Genomic DNA, 14,083 nt, shown 5'->3' on the forward strand with positions numbered 1-14,083 from the left:
GCTCCCCTCGCCCCTGACACACAGAAGTTGCTTCCCCAGCCCTGGGTCCCTGTAGAGTGCTGGGCCAGCACCTACAGGCTGGTGAGTGCCACCTGGTACATTTTCAGGAATTTTGTGACTTGATTGCTAAACACAGCCTTTTTTTTTTTTTTTTTAAGAATTCTTTTCTTTTTCGTGTTTTTTTTTTAAATTTATTTTATTTTTGGCTGCATTGTGTTTTCGTTGCTGTGCACAGGCTTTCTCTAGTTGCGGCAAGCGGGGGCCTACTCTTCGTTGGGGTGTGCGGGCATCTCACTGCAGTGGCTTCTCGTTGCGGAGCGTGAGCTCCAGGCGCATGGGCTTCAGTAGTTGCAGCACGAGAGCTCAGTAGTTGTGGCTCGTGGGCTTTAGAGCACAGGCTCAGTAGTTATGGCGCACGGTCTTAGTTGCTCCGCGGCATGTGGGATCTTCCCAGACCAGGGCCCGAACCCGCATCCCCTGCATTGGCAGGCAGATTCTTAACCACTGTGCCACCAGGGAAGTCCCGTAAACACAGCCATTATTAAAAATTAAGTTATATGAACTAACAAATTATTTAAAACAAAGGTAGTCAATACTCAAAGCCCACCACTTCCTAATTATTTTCTACACTATTAGCTCTGTTCTTGAGGTTATCTGTATCATTGCATATGTGTGGTGGAGGTTCTGTTTAACGGTGAGCTACTGCAGTTCTCTCCCAACTCCATGTTCAGTGACACCATGTTGGTAGCTTGGAATCGGCTGTGGTGGGAATATTTACACCATAGAAATTGGTAAACCTACATATCAGAGCTCTTGCCGCGGAGAGCCAGTTGTTAGCCATCTGCCAGCCCACCACCACTAACGTCCACCCCCCTGCTTTGCTGGCTCCCTGGGCAAGCACACCCACCCAGGCCTGTTCTGTCCTCTGCTAGCAGCCACAGCAGCACAATGGGTCTTGTCAGGTTAGAGTCTTGTCAGATGGGGTTCAGGAAAGTGTGGGGATGTTATCAGGAGGCCTGAGGTGTTACTTAGTCCTGTTACAGGGATGCCTCCTTGTGCTACCCACAGCCCTACCCAGGGCCTCACAGCATGAACAGGCTCCCAGGGAGTCTGCCAGTGTGACTGGACAGAGGTGCTGGCCTGATCCCTGGGGGAGGGAATCGAAGAGGGGCCTTGCTAATGTCAAACCAACAAACACCAAGCCACCTCCTCTTCCAGGTAACAGGCTGGGCATCTCTCCAAGGTGCCCAGTGTCTGAAATGCGGCCACATAGCCAGGTACTGTCTAGGGAAAAGTCATTTATGAGAACAAGAACATGCCAGGCGGATGGCTAGAGGCAGCAACGTGCCTTCTTCACTATTCGACAGCATTAAAAGGCAGCCCTCTCTGTGGGTCTCTCAGACTTATTTTGCCACAAATTTTAATTATCAGGAATATCATCATGACCTTGGAGTTGGTAAGGGAGGGATCTCGTAAAATGACATTAAAAAAAAAAACTAAAGGAGAAGACTAAGGTGAAAGATTGGTAAATTGGGACTTTATTAAAATTAAGAACGTCTGTTCATCAAAAGACACCACTGATAAAATAAAAAGGCAACTCACAGACTGAGAGAAGAAATCTGTAATACATAAAACTGACAAAGGACCCATATTCAGAATATATAAAGGACTATACAGACAAGCCATTTAAAAGCTGGCAAAAGACTTGAACAGGCACTCCATGAAAGAGGATATGCAAATGACCCAATCCGCCTATGGAAAGGTATGCAGCCTTATTAGCATTAGGGAAATTAAGATTAATAGCCACAGCGAACTATCACTACACACCCACAACACCGGGTGGAACTTTGAAAACAATGACAAGCGTTGGTGAGGACGCACAGCGACTGAAACCCTCGGGAGCGTAACCTGGTACTACCTCTCTGGAAACAGTTTGGCAATGGCTACTAAAGGTGCACACATACCTACCTGATGGCCCGGAGTTCCCAGCAATGAGTGGATTCATGCACCTAAGGACACGTACTAGGATGTTCAGTAACGCTTTATTCATCACAGTCCCAAACTGGAGACAACACAAACGTCCCTCAGCCATGAACTCGAGTATGTTCACACCTCAGAACCCTAGGGGGCAGGGATAAAGGACATCATACACTGCACACCAGAATGTGAGTAAATCCCACCGAGGAAGCCAGGCAGCAAAGAGCACATACTGCATGAGTTCAGTTTTGTAGAGGTCAGAGCAGCTGAAACTGACCTCTGGGATAGAAACCAGGATAGTGGGTTCCTCTGGGGAGGAGGTGAGGGGTAAACAAAAACACTGCCTAGAATTCGAAGTCTCAAAATCAAAATCGTCTCCCCTGCTGCATTGAGAACTTTTTCTCCTTTGCTTGTTGGAGGTAGGAAGGTCGAGGACAGGTGGTATGTCTGAGGAGCCCCTATCTTCCTCAGCACACCCCGCTTTCTCCTGTGCCGCTAGCCAGGCAGGAACTCCTGGGACAGTCCAACCAGGGGTTGAGCCACAGTGGTGATTTCATTTTGGCATCAACTAAGATTCCCACTGGCACCTCTGCTTTTCATCTCCTTTTAATTTTACTTATTTATCAAGTATTTTCTTAGCTCTTACTCTGTACCAGGTGCACTGTTCAAAGTATGTCATTAGTGTGTTATTCATTCAGCCTGTAGTAATGACTTCTTTGTTGAGCACTTAGTATGTGCCCGATAGTAAGCTAAATTCTCAATTAATTCTCACATGAACTCATGGAAGGGGAAAATATTTGTTCCCATTATAGATAAGGAAACAGAGGCTCAGAGAGGTTAAATGACTTGTACAAGGTCACACAGCCAAGTTGGTGGCAGAACTGAGATTCAAAGCCAGATCCTGCTTCACTCCCAAATCACCTGACTTAGTCGTTTCTAGCGACCTCCTTAAACCAAATCACCTGAGAGGCTGGAAGAACTATGAGGTTTCTTAGCCCCCACCTGCTCGAGCCTAGTGAACCAGAATCTCTGGCCCCAGGAGTAGAATCTCCCACAGTGGTTGTTCGAAACCTGATTCCTGGCCCCATCCTGCACTACAGAGCCAGACTCCCGGCCCTGCACACAGTAGGCACACACAACCTGTCTGTGAATGGAAGGAGATGGCTGCCTGGATCACTTCTCTTCCGCTGGAGAGGTGGGGGGAGTCCCTTGCTTCCTTCTGGTCTCTGGGTAAGTGTAAGTCCCCTCCTCTGGGAAGCCCTCCTTGACCACCCCAGCCTACCCCCCCGCCCCCAGAACTGCTAACCCCTTTGCCTTAGTTGCCTTCCTTGCCTCTCTCTGTCTTAAATATGGACTAGGGTAAACCATATGGAATTATCCTTTCTGTAGGTCAAAACTAGTTGAAAATGGGCTATTTGATCCAGTTCATTTAAGCAGTTCCCTTTACCAGAATGTTAGCTCCGGGAGGGCTGGGGATGTTTGTGGTGTTCACAGCCCTGTCTCAGACAAAGCCTGGCACACAGTAGGCACTCTGTAAATGCTGGGTAGGTGCTCGAGGGAACCTGACCACTCCCAGGAGCTCCACAGCCGACGCACCAGACCCCACGTCGAGCTGGAGGGGCCCGGGCGCCATCCTGTACGGCGCAATCTCGGGTGCCTTCCCGGCCGCGGCGGCCCGGCGGCGGGGTGGGGCTCGCCGTCATCCATTTACCAGCCTCGCCCCTCCGACGCGAGCGCCGTTAATGAGATTAGCAATTAAAAAGCGGGCGAGCCGCCGCTGTAGAGGCGCGGGGCCATCCCCAGGCCGAGCCGGGCGGGACGGCGCTCCTGGCGGCCGCGCACCGAGCGCACCGCGCGCCGAGCTCCGGGGCCATGGACGAAGCGCGGCCGCTGTGGGCCACCCCGCTGCAGTTCGTGTTCGCCTGCATCTCGTACGCCGTGGGCCTGGGCAACGTGTGGCGCTTCCCCTACCTGTGCCAGATGTACGGCGGAGGTGAGTGCCGGCGCCCGGGCTGCGCAGTCCCCTCAAGACCCCGCGGTGTCGCCTTCTGTGCCTAGTGGCCTGGGGGGTGCACGCTGGGGTTAGCCCCATATTGCGTGCCAGTAAACTGAGGCTCAGAGAACGAAGTGATTTGCCCAGAGTCACAGAGGCGGGAATCGGACCTAGGACATCTCAGTCCACAGCTGAAGCTCTTATCCAGAGCGCCTTCTCGAGCCCTCTGCAGCCCCGACCCCATCCCCGGGGCGGCCAAGCCCCCCAGCACGCCCTTGTCACCCTTGTTGGAGGCTGCGGCTCTGTGAGCAGTAGGAGGCACGGGGTGGGGGGTACACTATTTTCCTCCCTCGGGAGAAGAGATGGCAGGGGTCTGACAGCAGGAAATTGTCTTGTTCAACAGAAACTCATTATACAACTTTCAGATCAGAAACATTCCTGGCAGCATGATTTGAAACTCAGGATAAAAGGATTTTGAGCTATTTCTTTAAATTTTTTATCACAAGATTGATTTGGTTTTGGGACCACAGTAGGCAGGAAGGCTAATCACTCTATTGCAGTGTTGTTCGTTTGTTTTTTTACAAATTTTTCCTCTGAAGCGTCACAGTGCGCTCACTAGACAGCAACGCACCCACACAGCATTCGCATACCTTCCAGGGAGCTGGAGACGCCTTCTGTGACATGCCAGAGAACCTCAGTGAGGGTCAAGTGCCTTTTTGGAAGGCAAGGTGGCAATAGAGATTGAAGTCTCAGCATTAAAAAATTTTTTTTCTGAGTTATTCTATTTCTAGCACTCTACATAAAGAAAATAGTTCTGACAGAAGGTAGACAGTAGAAGGATAGCCTCCATCTTTTAATAAGAGCCAGGCGTGGGAAACCTCCTAAGCCCTCACCTAAAGGGGATTGGTTCCATCAATTATGGAACATGCACGCGGTGGTGCTCTTGGAAGCCATTAAGAAGGTTTTTCAAAAAATGTATTTGAGCATTTTTTCATGTTATACATTAAATGGAGGGAGGGAAGTCAGATTCAAAGCTGTATAAAATGGATGATCTCAATTATGTTTTAAAGTATGCAGAGAAAAGAGAATGAACAAAAACATACCAAAGAGAATAAAACAATAGTTATCTTTGGCTGTGTGTGTGTGTGTGTGTGTGTGTGTGTGTGTGTGTGTGTGTGTGTTGTGGTGTCTTCTGTACTCAGCGTGAGTGGTTTTTTTCACCATAGAGGACAATGAAAGATGTTAGACCAAAGTATTTACTAGGTTTAACCTGTTCAAGAAGACCAACATAAAACACTACTCCCTCACTCTCACCCACCCCTCCCAGCTCAAAAAAAAAAACTTGACAGAAGATTAATGTACAGTTTTTTAAAAAAATAGTGCATTCTTAATCCTCTAACTCCTTTTTTTAATTTGAAAGGCATATATATATATATATATATATCATAAGTATGTGAAGTACGTGTATTCCCATATGCTCCAACAGCTTCATAACTGACTTTTGTAAGAATTATCTGTCAGTATGAGATTTCCACATCATTCGGCATTCAGCACACCTACCCACGATACCGTTATCCTGCTACACGTTTCCCAAACACGAGGCCAGGTGAGCCTTGCTGTCACGTGACTGTTTAATTCCTTATTTCTAACAACAGCATTACCTGAGTAGTCTGCAGGTGGACACTGTTAAGGTGGGGTAGTTCTGAGGTGGAATATAATTGACGCTCGAACAACATGGAGGTGAAGGGCGTCCATCCTGCACGCTGTTGAAAATCCCTGAAAATCCGCAAATGACTAACAGTTGGCGCTCCGTATCCACAGTTCCTCCATATCTGCGGTTCAGCCCACTGGGGATTATATAGTATTGTAGTACTTACTACTGAAAAAAGTCTGCGTATAAGTGGACCCATGCAGTTCAAACCCAGTGTTGTTCAAGGGTCAACTGTATATATAAATTGCTAGGGAAACGGCAAGACCTTCAAGACCCAGGAAAAGAAAGAAGAAATCTTGTGCCTGGTACAGAGTATACTTAAGCTGATAGGTGGAAAGGTAGATGGATGGATGATGGTTGACCAGCAAATGGACACTGGGGAGAGGATGGATTGGTGGGTGGGTGGAGGGACGGACTCCATGGGTCCATGGATGGACAGATGGATGGGATGGGTGGGTGCAGGATGGACAGATGTAGGTTAGGTGGGTGGCGTCCTCTCGGTCATAAGTGTCTACAGAACAAAGACCAAACGGCTTATCCTGGCTTGGTAAGGACTTGACCACCTAACACCTGCCCCTGTTTCCACCTCATTTCCTGTCACTGATCTTCCCGCAGCCCCCCTCCCTGCCAGCTGTTCTGAACAATTGTCCATTAGTGAATGACCACCCTCTACCTCCACACTTTGCCCAAGCTATTCCTCCACCTGGGATGCCACTGTTAGCCTGGGGCACCTCCAGCACCTGGGCAGAAGGCCTGCACTTTGTTCTAGAGTTTCTGTCGCCCACTAGCCCCGTCTCTGTGAAGTGGTGCGGTCAGAGGAGGCACCCAATGAATATTTGTTGCATGAAGAAGCCATGTCTGTTATGAAAAGCCGCAGAGTTCGTGAGGCAGGGGTGCTGGTGGTTTTCCCAAGCCTTTCACTGCCCAACAGTGTCACCTACATTAAGTGATTTCTGTTTACACTCCCGTTCTGTACCTGACAGGTAACCAACCGCATCATGAAAGGCCCCAGAGGGGCGTCTAACTTCCCTCTACACAGAGCCCTGGCTTCCACCACCCAGCCCCCCGCCAGCCAGCAAAGAGCTTGTTTATAAACCGCAGAGCCAGGCTGCGCCAAAATACTTCCCAGAATAAAAAGGATTAGGGGTCCGTGCTCCTTCCCATGAGGCTTCCTTCCTGCTCTGTGGGCCAGGCGGCACCAGGAATGTTAATTCTGAAGATTACATTCCAGGTGCCAGCACCCGACGCTAGAACAAAGGAAAGGCAGCTGAAGGAACTGCACAAAATCTGTGCTTGATAGTCAGCAGGCCTTGGAGACCAAGTCAAAGTCTAAGGCCGTGGTCGTTCAGGAAGAAACTGGGATGCAAATGTGTTGTATACCAACATGTGGAGAATGAGTGCACCTGCTGTTGACTTTTACATAAATGTGCTCAAATCATGGGAGAAACATGAAAGAATGAGAACACTGATGTGGCTCATGGAAATGTGGATTTTTTTTCCCCTAAATTTTCTCTGTATGATATTTAACCCATAAAGAGGGGCAGTCAGAAGACACCTGACTAGGCAGTGGGACAATGACACTTTTCCTCAAAGCCCCTTCTGCTCCTCTCTGGTGCTTAGGTCATTGCATCTCAGACTTTGCCCACCGAAGCTTCTTGATAAACTACAGACTGCTGGCCCCACCCCTAGAGATTCTGATTTGGAGAACTGTGGGGGAGGGCAGGATTCTGCATTTCTGACAAGCTCCTAAGTGATGCCAATGGATGCTGCTGGTCCATGGACCACACTTTAGAGGAATCCCCCACCCCAGACCACCAGCTGCTGGGAGGCAGGCGGTGGGGTGCCAATAATGTAGAACAACTGGCTTTTGGAGGGAGGAGCAGGACCTAATTTATAGCATTTGCTGATGACCATGGTGTAAATACTCCCACTGTGGCCAAGTTCAGACTAACCAGTGGAATGTCTGGGAATGTGGGGTTGGGAGGAGATGTGCAGCTCCTGAGAGCTGGTGTGAGCCAGCCCCGGCATGCCTGGAGCCACAGCCCTTCGGGGCAGCACCCAGCCTGGGATTGAGCCACACCAGGCCAGTCCGCAGGTGGACGGGGGGGCAGCACGACGGCTGCTCCCTCGTGTAGTGTGTGCATGTGTGTGTTGTGCTCAGTCTCTGGCCCTTGGTGTTTCTACAGTGCTCCTGGATGGAACAGAAACCTGAGTTTCAGAGGTTGTAAAGTATCAAACACAATTTGTAAAGTAAGCTCAAGAGGCTGGGTCCCAGCCGTCAGAAAATGTCCCCGGGAGTGCTATATCTGCTGCTCATCCTGGGATTTCCAAATTCATTCCTGGTGACAGCCACACTCCTGGGCTCCTGACATGTGCCAGGTGCATGTAGGGTGGACACGGGACTGAGGCAGAGATGTGATGAGGGTTAGGTTGGGGTTAGGCTGGGCCTGTAATAAGGAAGAACCTTTATATTCTATCACAAGTTAATCAGTAAAGGGATGTTGCCTATAAGCTTAAATTATACATAATGGCCCATCTCTGGGAACCCTGGCTCCCAGGTAAGGAGCATTAAGCTAAAATACCTTTGTTTAGCTCACAGCAAACATCCTGACGAGGCTCACCTGTGAATGGCTGCATCCCCGCACCCCCCCACCCCAGGCTGACCGGAACCAGGAAATGCTTGGCTTTACTCCCTCCCCTTTAGTATAAAAGACCCTGAATGCTAAGGCATTCATTGGGCAAGATGGTTCTCTGGGAGATGAATCCACCATCTTCTCAGTTTTCTGGCTTTCTGAGTAAAGTCACTATTCCTTCCCCCAGCAGCTCATCTCTAGATTTATTGGCCTGTCGTGCAGTACAAGCTTGGACTCGGTAACAAATTTGGGGTTGGGGAATTTTCCGGTAAGGCCCTAGCAGCTGCTGGGGACCACTTGTCCAGAGAATCTGCCCTTCAAAATTCCCCAAAGTGGCACTGGCTGCCCCAGTGCTAGGCAATTGGAACAAGGAATTGATATTTGGGAGCCGACGGGTTCCATACGGTAGGGTAAGTCACTCCGGTGCGTACAGCCGGAAACTTTATTTCCTCTCCATTTGGGGCTTTTTCTCCAAAATAAGCCAGTTTGTTTTGTATTTGAGTGGGGTACCCTGTTGGAGAGAGGAAAGAGTTGTTGGGCTTTTACCCGGTTCGTTTGCTTCTTTGGATGCTAGCGTTGGTATGTGCCATTTGTGTTTTGTTTGTTTTGAATTTCTGTCTTTAAAAATGGAGAATGTTTCAACTATCCCTAAAGAAAGTCCTCTGGGGCTTCCCTGGTGGTGCAGTGGTTGAGAGTCCGCCTGCCGATGCAGGGGACGCGGGTTTGTGCCCCGGTCCGGGAAGATCCCACATGCCGCGGAGCGGCTGGGCCCGTGAGCCATGGCCGCTGAGCCTGCGCGTCCGGAGCCTGTGCTCCGCAACGGGATAGGCCGCAGCAGTGAGAGGCCCGCGTACCGCAAAAAAAAAAAAAAAAAAACGTCCTCTGAGGTGTGTTTTGGATAAGTGATCTGATTACAGCCATGACCCATGAGTAGAAGATGATGATATTTTATGGTAACATTGTGTGGCCACAGTACTTGTTAGAAACTCCACAAGGGGTTTAGGCAGAGTTATCTTGGGACCCCGTGCACCGTATACTGCTACCCTTGCTGTGTTAATTACGTCGTTTGTGGTCTCCTGTGTCGCTGGTATATGTAAAACCCCAAGACCAAACTTGAGGGTTTATTTAGATTTTCTGTTTGTTCTTTGGGTTTTTTGTTTCATTTTGTTTGGTACTCTTTCTCTATTTACAGCCAAATCAATTTTGTGATATTTAAAACTCTTAGTGCTGTCAGATGGAGGAAAGGAATAGAAAAGCGGGGGGGAAGACCTGTCTGTAGGACATTCCCAGGGAGAAGAGAAAGGTTTCACTTGGTTCCTAAAATCACCAAAAACCCCAGCCCAGAATTCCTCCCGGTTGGCTGATGCCAAGGCAAAAAGGCATCCTTTTAATTGTTAGAGATGATTAATTGCTATTTATGGTTTTATGGTGGCTTTTCTGTGAAGAAGTGGGGAAGAATGATGACATTCTTTACGTGCAAGTATTTGTGCTGTTACATCAGGGAAAATAAGAGAAAGAAAGGAATGAGAGTGAGGATAGGTTGCTTCAGACCTTAACTCCTCCAGCTGAGCTCGGGACTGCCCCTCCTTCTAGGGATCAACTAGAAAATCCTGTGTTAGTTCCTGGGGCACAGGGGCCTGGTATGGTATTGCCATCTAAGACCCGACAGGGCACCCAGTTGGGGTGAGGTGCTGCTCCCGGGGCAGGAGTTTCCCTTACCCCGTTATCTCATAGGGGGCCTAAATGCCAACAGCCAGCCAGCTGGGTTTCTCAGCCTTGTTTATTTGAAAAAATTGCAACCCTCCTTTATAGGGAGCGCTCCTACACCTGAACCCACTTGGCAGTACCAACAGCTGAACCAAATTGGAACCCAATGAGGGAGGACTGCACTTATTAGAGCATTACTTATCAGTGCATCTTGGCAGGGCTTTGAAAAGGGGAGCCAAAGCAAAAAGGGGTTGAACAAAATTCAGCAAAAAAACAAATGAAGACCCCTCTGAATTCTTGGAGAAGATTTATCAGGCCTACAGACGTTATACTAATGCAGATCGTGTGGCCCCTGAAAATATTAGAATTGTAAATTTGACCTTTTTTCCGGAGGGCAAAGTGCCTTATATCAGGAGAAAGTTGAAAAAATCAGAGGATTCATTTGAAATGAACCCTTCTCAATTGGTAGTTGTTGCTTTTTAAAGTGTTCAACAGGGCTTCCCTGGTGGCGCAGTGGTTAAGACTCCACCTGCCAACGCAGGGGACATGGTTCGAGCCCTGGTCCGGGAAGATCCCACGTGCCGCAGAGCACCTAAGCCCATGCGCCACAACTACTGAGCCTGCGCTCTGCAGCCCGCTAGCCACAACTACTGAGCTTGGGAGCCACGACTACTGAAGCCTGCATGCCTAGAGCCCGTGCTTCGCAACAAGAGAAGCCACCGCAATGAGAAGCCCGTGCACTGCAATGAAGAGTAGCCCCTGCTTGCTGCAACTAGAGAAAGCCTGCATACAGCAACAAAGACCCAACTCAGCCAAAAATAAATAAAATAAAATAAAATTAAGAAAAAAATAAAAGTGTTCAACAGGGAACAACAACAGAAGAAAGAAGATGCAAAATGAAACGCCACTTTTGTGGCAGTGGCATTGAATTCCCTGAAGGTGAGTAGTTGGGAGAGAGGTAAGTCACCGTTGGGGTGGGAACAGTGCACCTGCTGTTAAGGAGGAGGAACATTGGAAAACAGGTTGCCCTAGGCTAAAACATAAGAAGAAAAACAGAGATGAGAGCCTCTCATACTATAGAAAGGAACACTGGTGAATGAAGAGGCCAGGGTCTCCCTTGGACTTGAGGTGCCTAATTCCCTACAGGAACCCCGGGTGAAATTGACAGTGGGGAATGAGCTGATTAACTTTCTGATCGACCTCACCCTGAAGTTTTTCACCAGAACAGCTTGACATCAGAGTCCCACCAGAGCAGGCTTTAAGCCTACAGACGGTGCTCATGAAAACCCCAGGAAGGGAGCAGCTCTTCCCCCATGCTCCCCACCCTCCCCAGGTCAATGAAAAGGTAAGACCAGAAGTGTGTGCTAACGGCACCCCAGGGAGGGCCAGAAACACATGACCAACACGAATCCCATTAAAAAGGGATGCTGGGAGGTGAGCACCCTTGCCCGAGTGGTTAAAGGCACGGCCGGTCGTGGGCACCGCTGGAGGGGCGCAGGCTCCGAGGGCACCATGAGACCCGAGGCAGCGGCCGGAGCCCGGGAGGCACAGGGGCGCATCTGTCACTGCCCTGGGGACGGTCCCCCAGGACCACCACTGCCACGACCGAGAGCCAAACACCATGGAGGCTTTGGATCCTGACCCCCCAGGTTGCTGACCCCACCAGAACTGGAAGCCAGCTTGAGGCTGGGTATGACCAACAAACCTTTGGATCCCCATTTACCCATTTCTAAGCATCAAGAGTATCTGCAGAGTTCCGGGGAGAAGGTGCTGGCCAGTTTCCCCGTGCAAGCCACCATTCACTTCTATCACAATGAGTCCAATTCAGATGAGAAGGAGGAAGGAGCCCAGCCCTTCCGCCTTCAGTGTCAGGAGGCGCACGATGGCCCAGGAGGAAAGGGCAGAGACCGGCTGACAAACCCAGGATGGCAACCTGGAGGCTGCAGTGGCCTCAGTGGTAAGGGTTTGCTCTACCCCCCTGACTCTCCGGAGGATGCTGGGTACCCCTCATCCAAATAAGTCTGTCTCTCCTGCACCAGACCAACTCACATGTGCCCTATGGGACAACCCTTGGGGACAGACGCGCCAGGACACTTTGCATTTCAACTGGGTGTACAAGGACTTCACTTTCTCTGGCCAGCGCCCCACTCGTGGCAAGGACTCAGCTTTTACTAATCCTTCTCCTAGTGATTCTTTGTGCCTCATTTATACCTTTGAGAAAGGATTCTAGGACCAAGAGATTTGCATCCACATGGATTGCTATCAGGCGGGGCCAACTTTCAAAGTACGTTCAGCAATGTCACTGTGCTGATCAAACAACAAATTATTCCATATCGATTAATAACCCACCCTCGCCTCTCACTTAACCGGAGACCCTTTATTTGGCTTTTTCCACTTTTGTAAAAATGATTCAGATATTGTCCAAGGCTGATGTGGTTGCTTAGTGACATTCAGAAAAATAAAAACTTATTTATAAAAAGCGCACAAACACACTGAATAATTTCCGTATAAGTAACACAAATAAAAAGATAAGGATCTGGGGGGGGACCATTCTGGATAAAAACACATATGACGCTTGTCTAAGGGCTGTGTGTACGAATAGGGAGACGAGCTTTAACTCTTAGTCGGGGACCGCTTGGGGCTTCCTACTTGACTAGAGTAACTGTTTTCAATCAAAGTACCTAATGTAATATTATTTTCAGCTTTTTATATTTTGATGACCAAATAAGTGTATTTGTCAAGGCTTTTTACTTAACTATTTTACATGTTGTTGTCTTCCCCGTTTCTACTTGAAATAAATATTTTGAGAGATTAAAAAAAAAAGGGACGCTGGGACAATCTCCTCTGAGGCAAGAGAATCACTTCTTCCATTGATAGACTTGTCAAAATACCAGCCAGTGTATTCAGAAAAGGACAAGGTGAGGGCCCAAGAGTGGGGTTTCACTTGGACCACACCTCGGCTGGCTGGGAATGTAGTGCACAAGGAATTGTTTTGATCCCTGAGGCATCTTGGACACCGTGCTGCGGCACATTCATAATAGCGTCCGTTAGGGAGAGATGCCACCTTACAATGGATTCAAAAGTCAGGGGAGTTCCCAGGCGGTCCAGTGGTTAGGACTTGGTGCTTTCACTGCCAAGGGCACTAGTTCAGTCCCTGGTCGAGGAACTAAGATCCTGCAAGCCACTCAGCACAGCCATAAAAAAAAAAAAGCATATAATGGGGCCTAACCTACAAAAGACAATCCAGCAAGTCACTCAGAATTGCATGATTTGTGCTAAAAATAACCCAAAGGTGGCTATTGGACCTCCCCAGATGGGGACCCAACACAGGAACCTGCGCCACTGAGGACTGGACTCAAATGCCTTGAGCTGCAGGAAGTCAAGTCAGCTGAAATGCACAAAGGAAGCTTTGAGTAAAGCCCTTCCTGGGGACAGTGTGGGCCTCAGTGTGTCAAGAACGTGTCTGTCAAAGGTGTTTGTTGTGGCAATGTGGCTGATGACAGCAAGAATGACCCACCGATGGAAGCAGCTGGCTTCACAGCTCAAGGGGATTATCTTGAACCATCAAGGCCAAATCAGTGCTGCATGTGCACCTGTACCGAATTGTCACAGAGCTCACATTGCTTGCAAGTTTGCTGGGCTGAAGAAGATTGATCGTTTGGGGGACAAGCTGGAAGATGGCCCCCTTCTTAATCTGGGGATGCTGCCATCATTGATATGGTTCCTGGAAAGCCCATGAGTGTTGAGAGCTTCTCTGACTCTCCTCCTCTGGGCCATTTTGCTGTTTGTGACATGAGAGACAGTTACTTTGGGTGTCATCAAAGCAGTGGGCAAAAAGTCAGCTGGAGCTGGCGGGGTCACCAAGTCTGCCCAGAAAGCTCAGAAGGCTAAGTGAATATTATTCCCCAATACCTGCCACCCGAGTCTTAATCAGTGGTGGAAGGATGGTCTCAGAACCGCTTGTCCTAATTGACCATTTAAGTTTAATAGTAAAAGACTGGTTAATGATAACAGTGCATCATAAAACCTTCAGAAGGAAAGGAGAATGTTTTGTGGACCATT

At 49.0% G+C, this 14,083-nt stretch overlaps 1 protein-coding gene and 1 pseudogene across 2 annotated transcripts in view; both read left to right on the forward strand.

Annotated features, from left to right (window-relative positions):
* Positions 1 to 3,786: 3,786 nt before the first annotated feature.
* Positions 3,787 to 14,083, forward strand: part of SLC6A20 (solute carrier family 6 member 20) — a 43,423-nt gene continuing 33,126 nt past the window's right edge. For both annotated transcript variants that reach the window (XM_060308533.2, XM_030845294.3), the window contains exon 1: positions 3,787 to 3,970. In XM_060308533.2, coding sequence (XP_060164516.1) covers positions 3,850 to 3,970 — 121 coding nt within the window. In that variant the 5' untranslated portion in view covers positions 3,787 to 3,849. The remainder of the gene's footprint in view (positions 3,971 to 14,083) is intronic.
* Positions 11,534 to 12,040, forward strand: LOC132598072 (protein ripply3 pseudogene; annotated as a pseudogene).

This window comes from Globicephala melas, chromosome 11 (assembly GCF_963455315.2).
Source record: "Globicephala melas chromosome 11, mGloMel1.2, whole genome shotgun sequence".
NCBI classification, from domain to species: Eukaryota; Metazoa; Chordata; class Mammalia; order Artiodactyla; family Delphinidae; genus Globicephala; species Globicephala melas.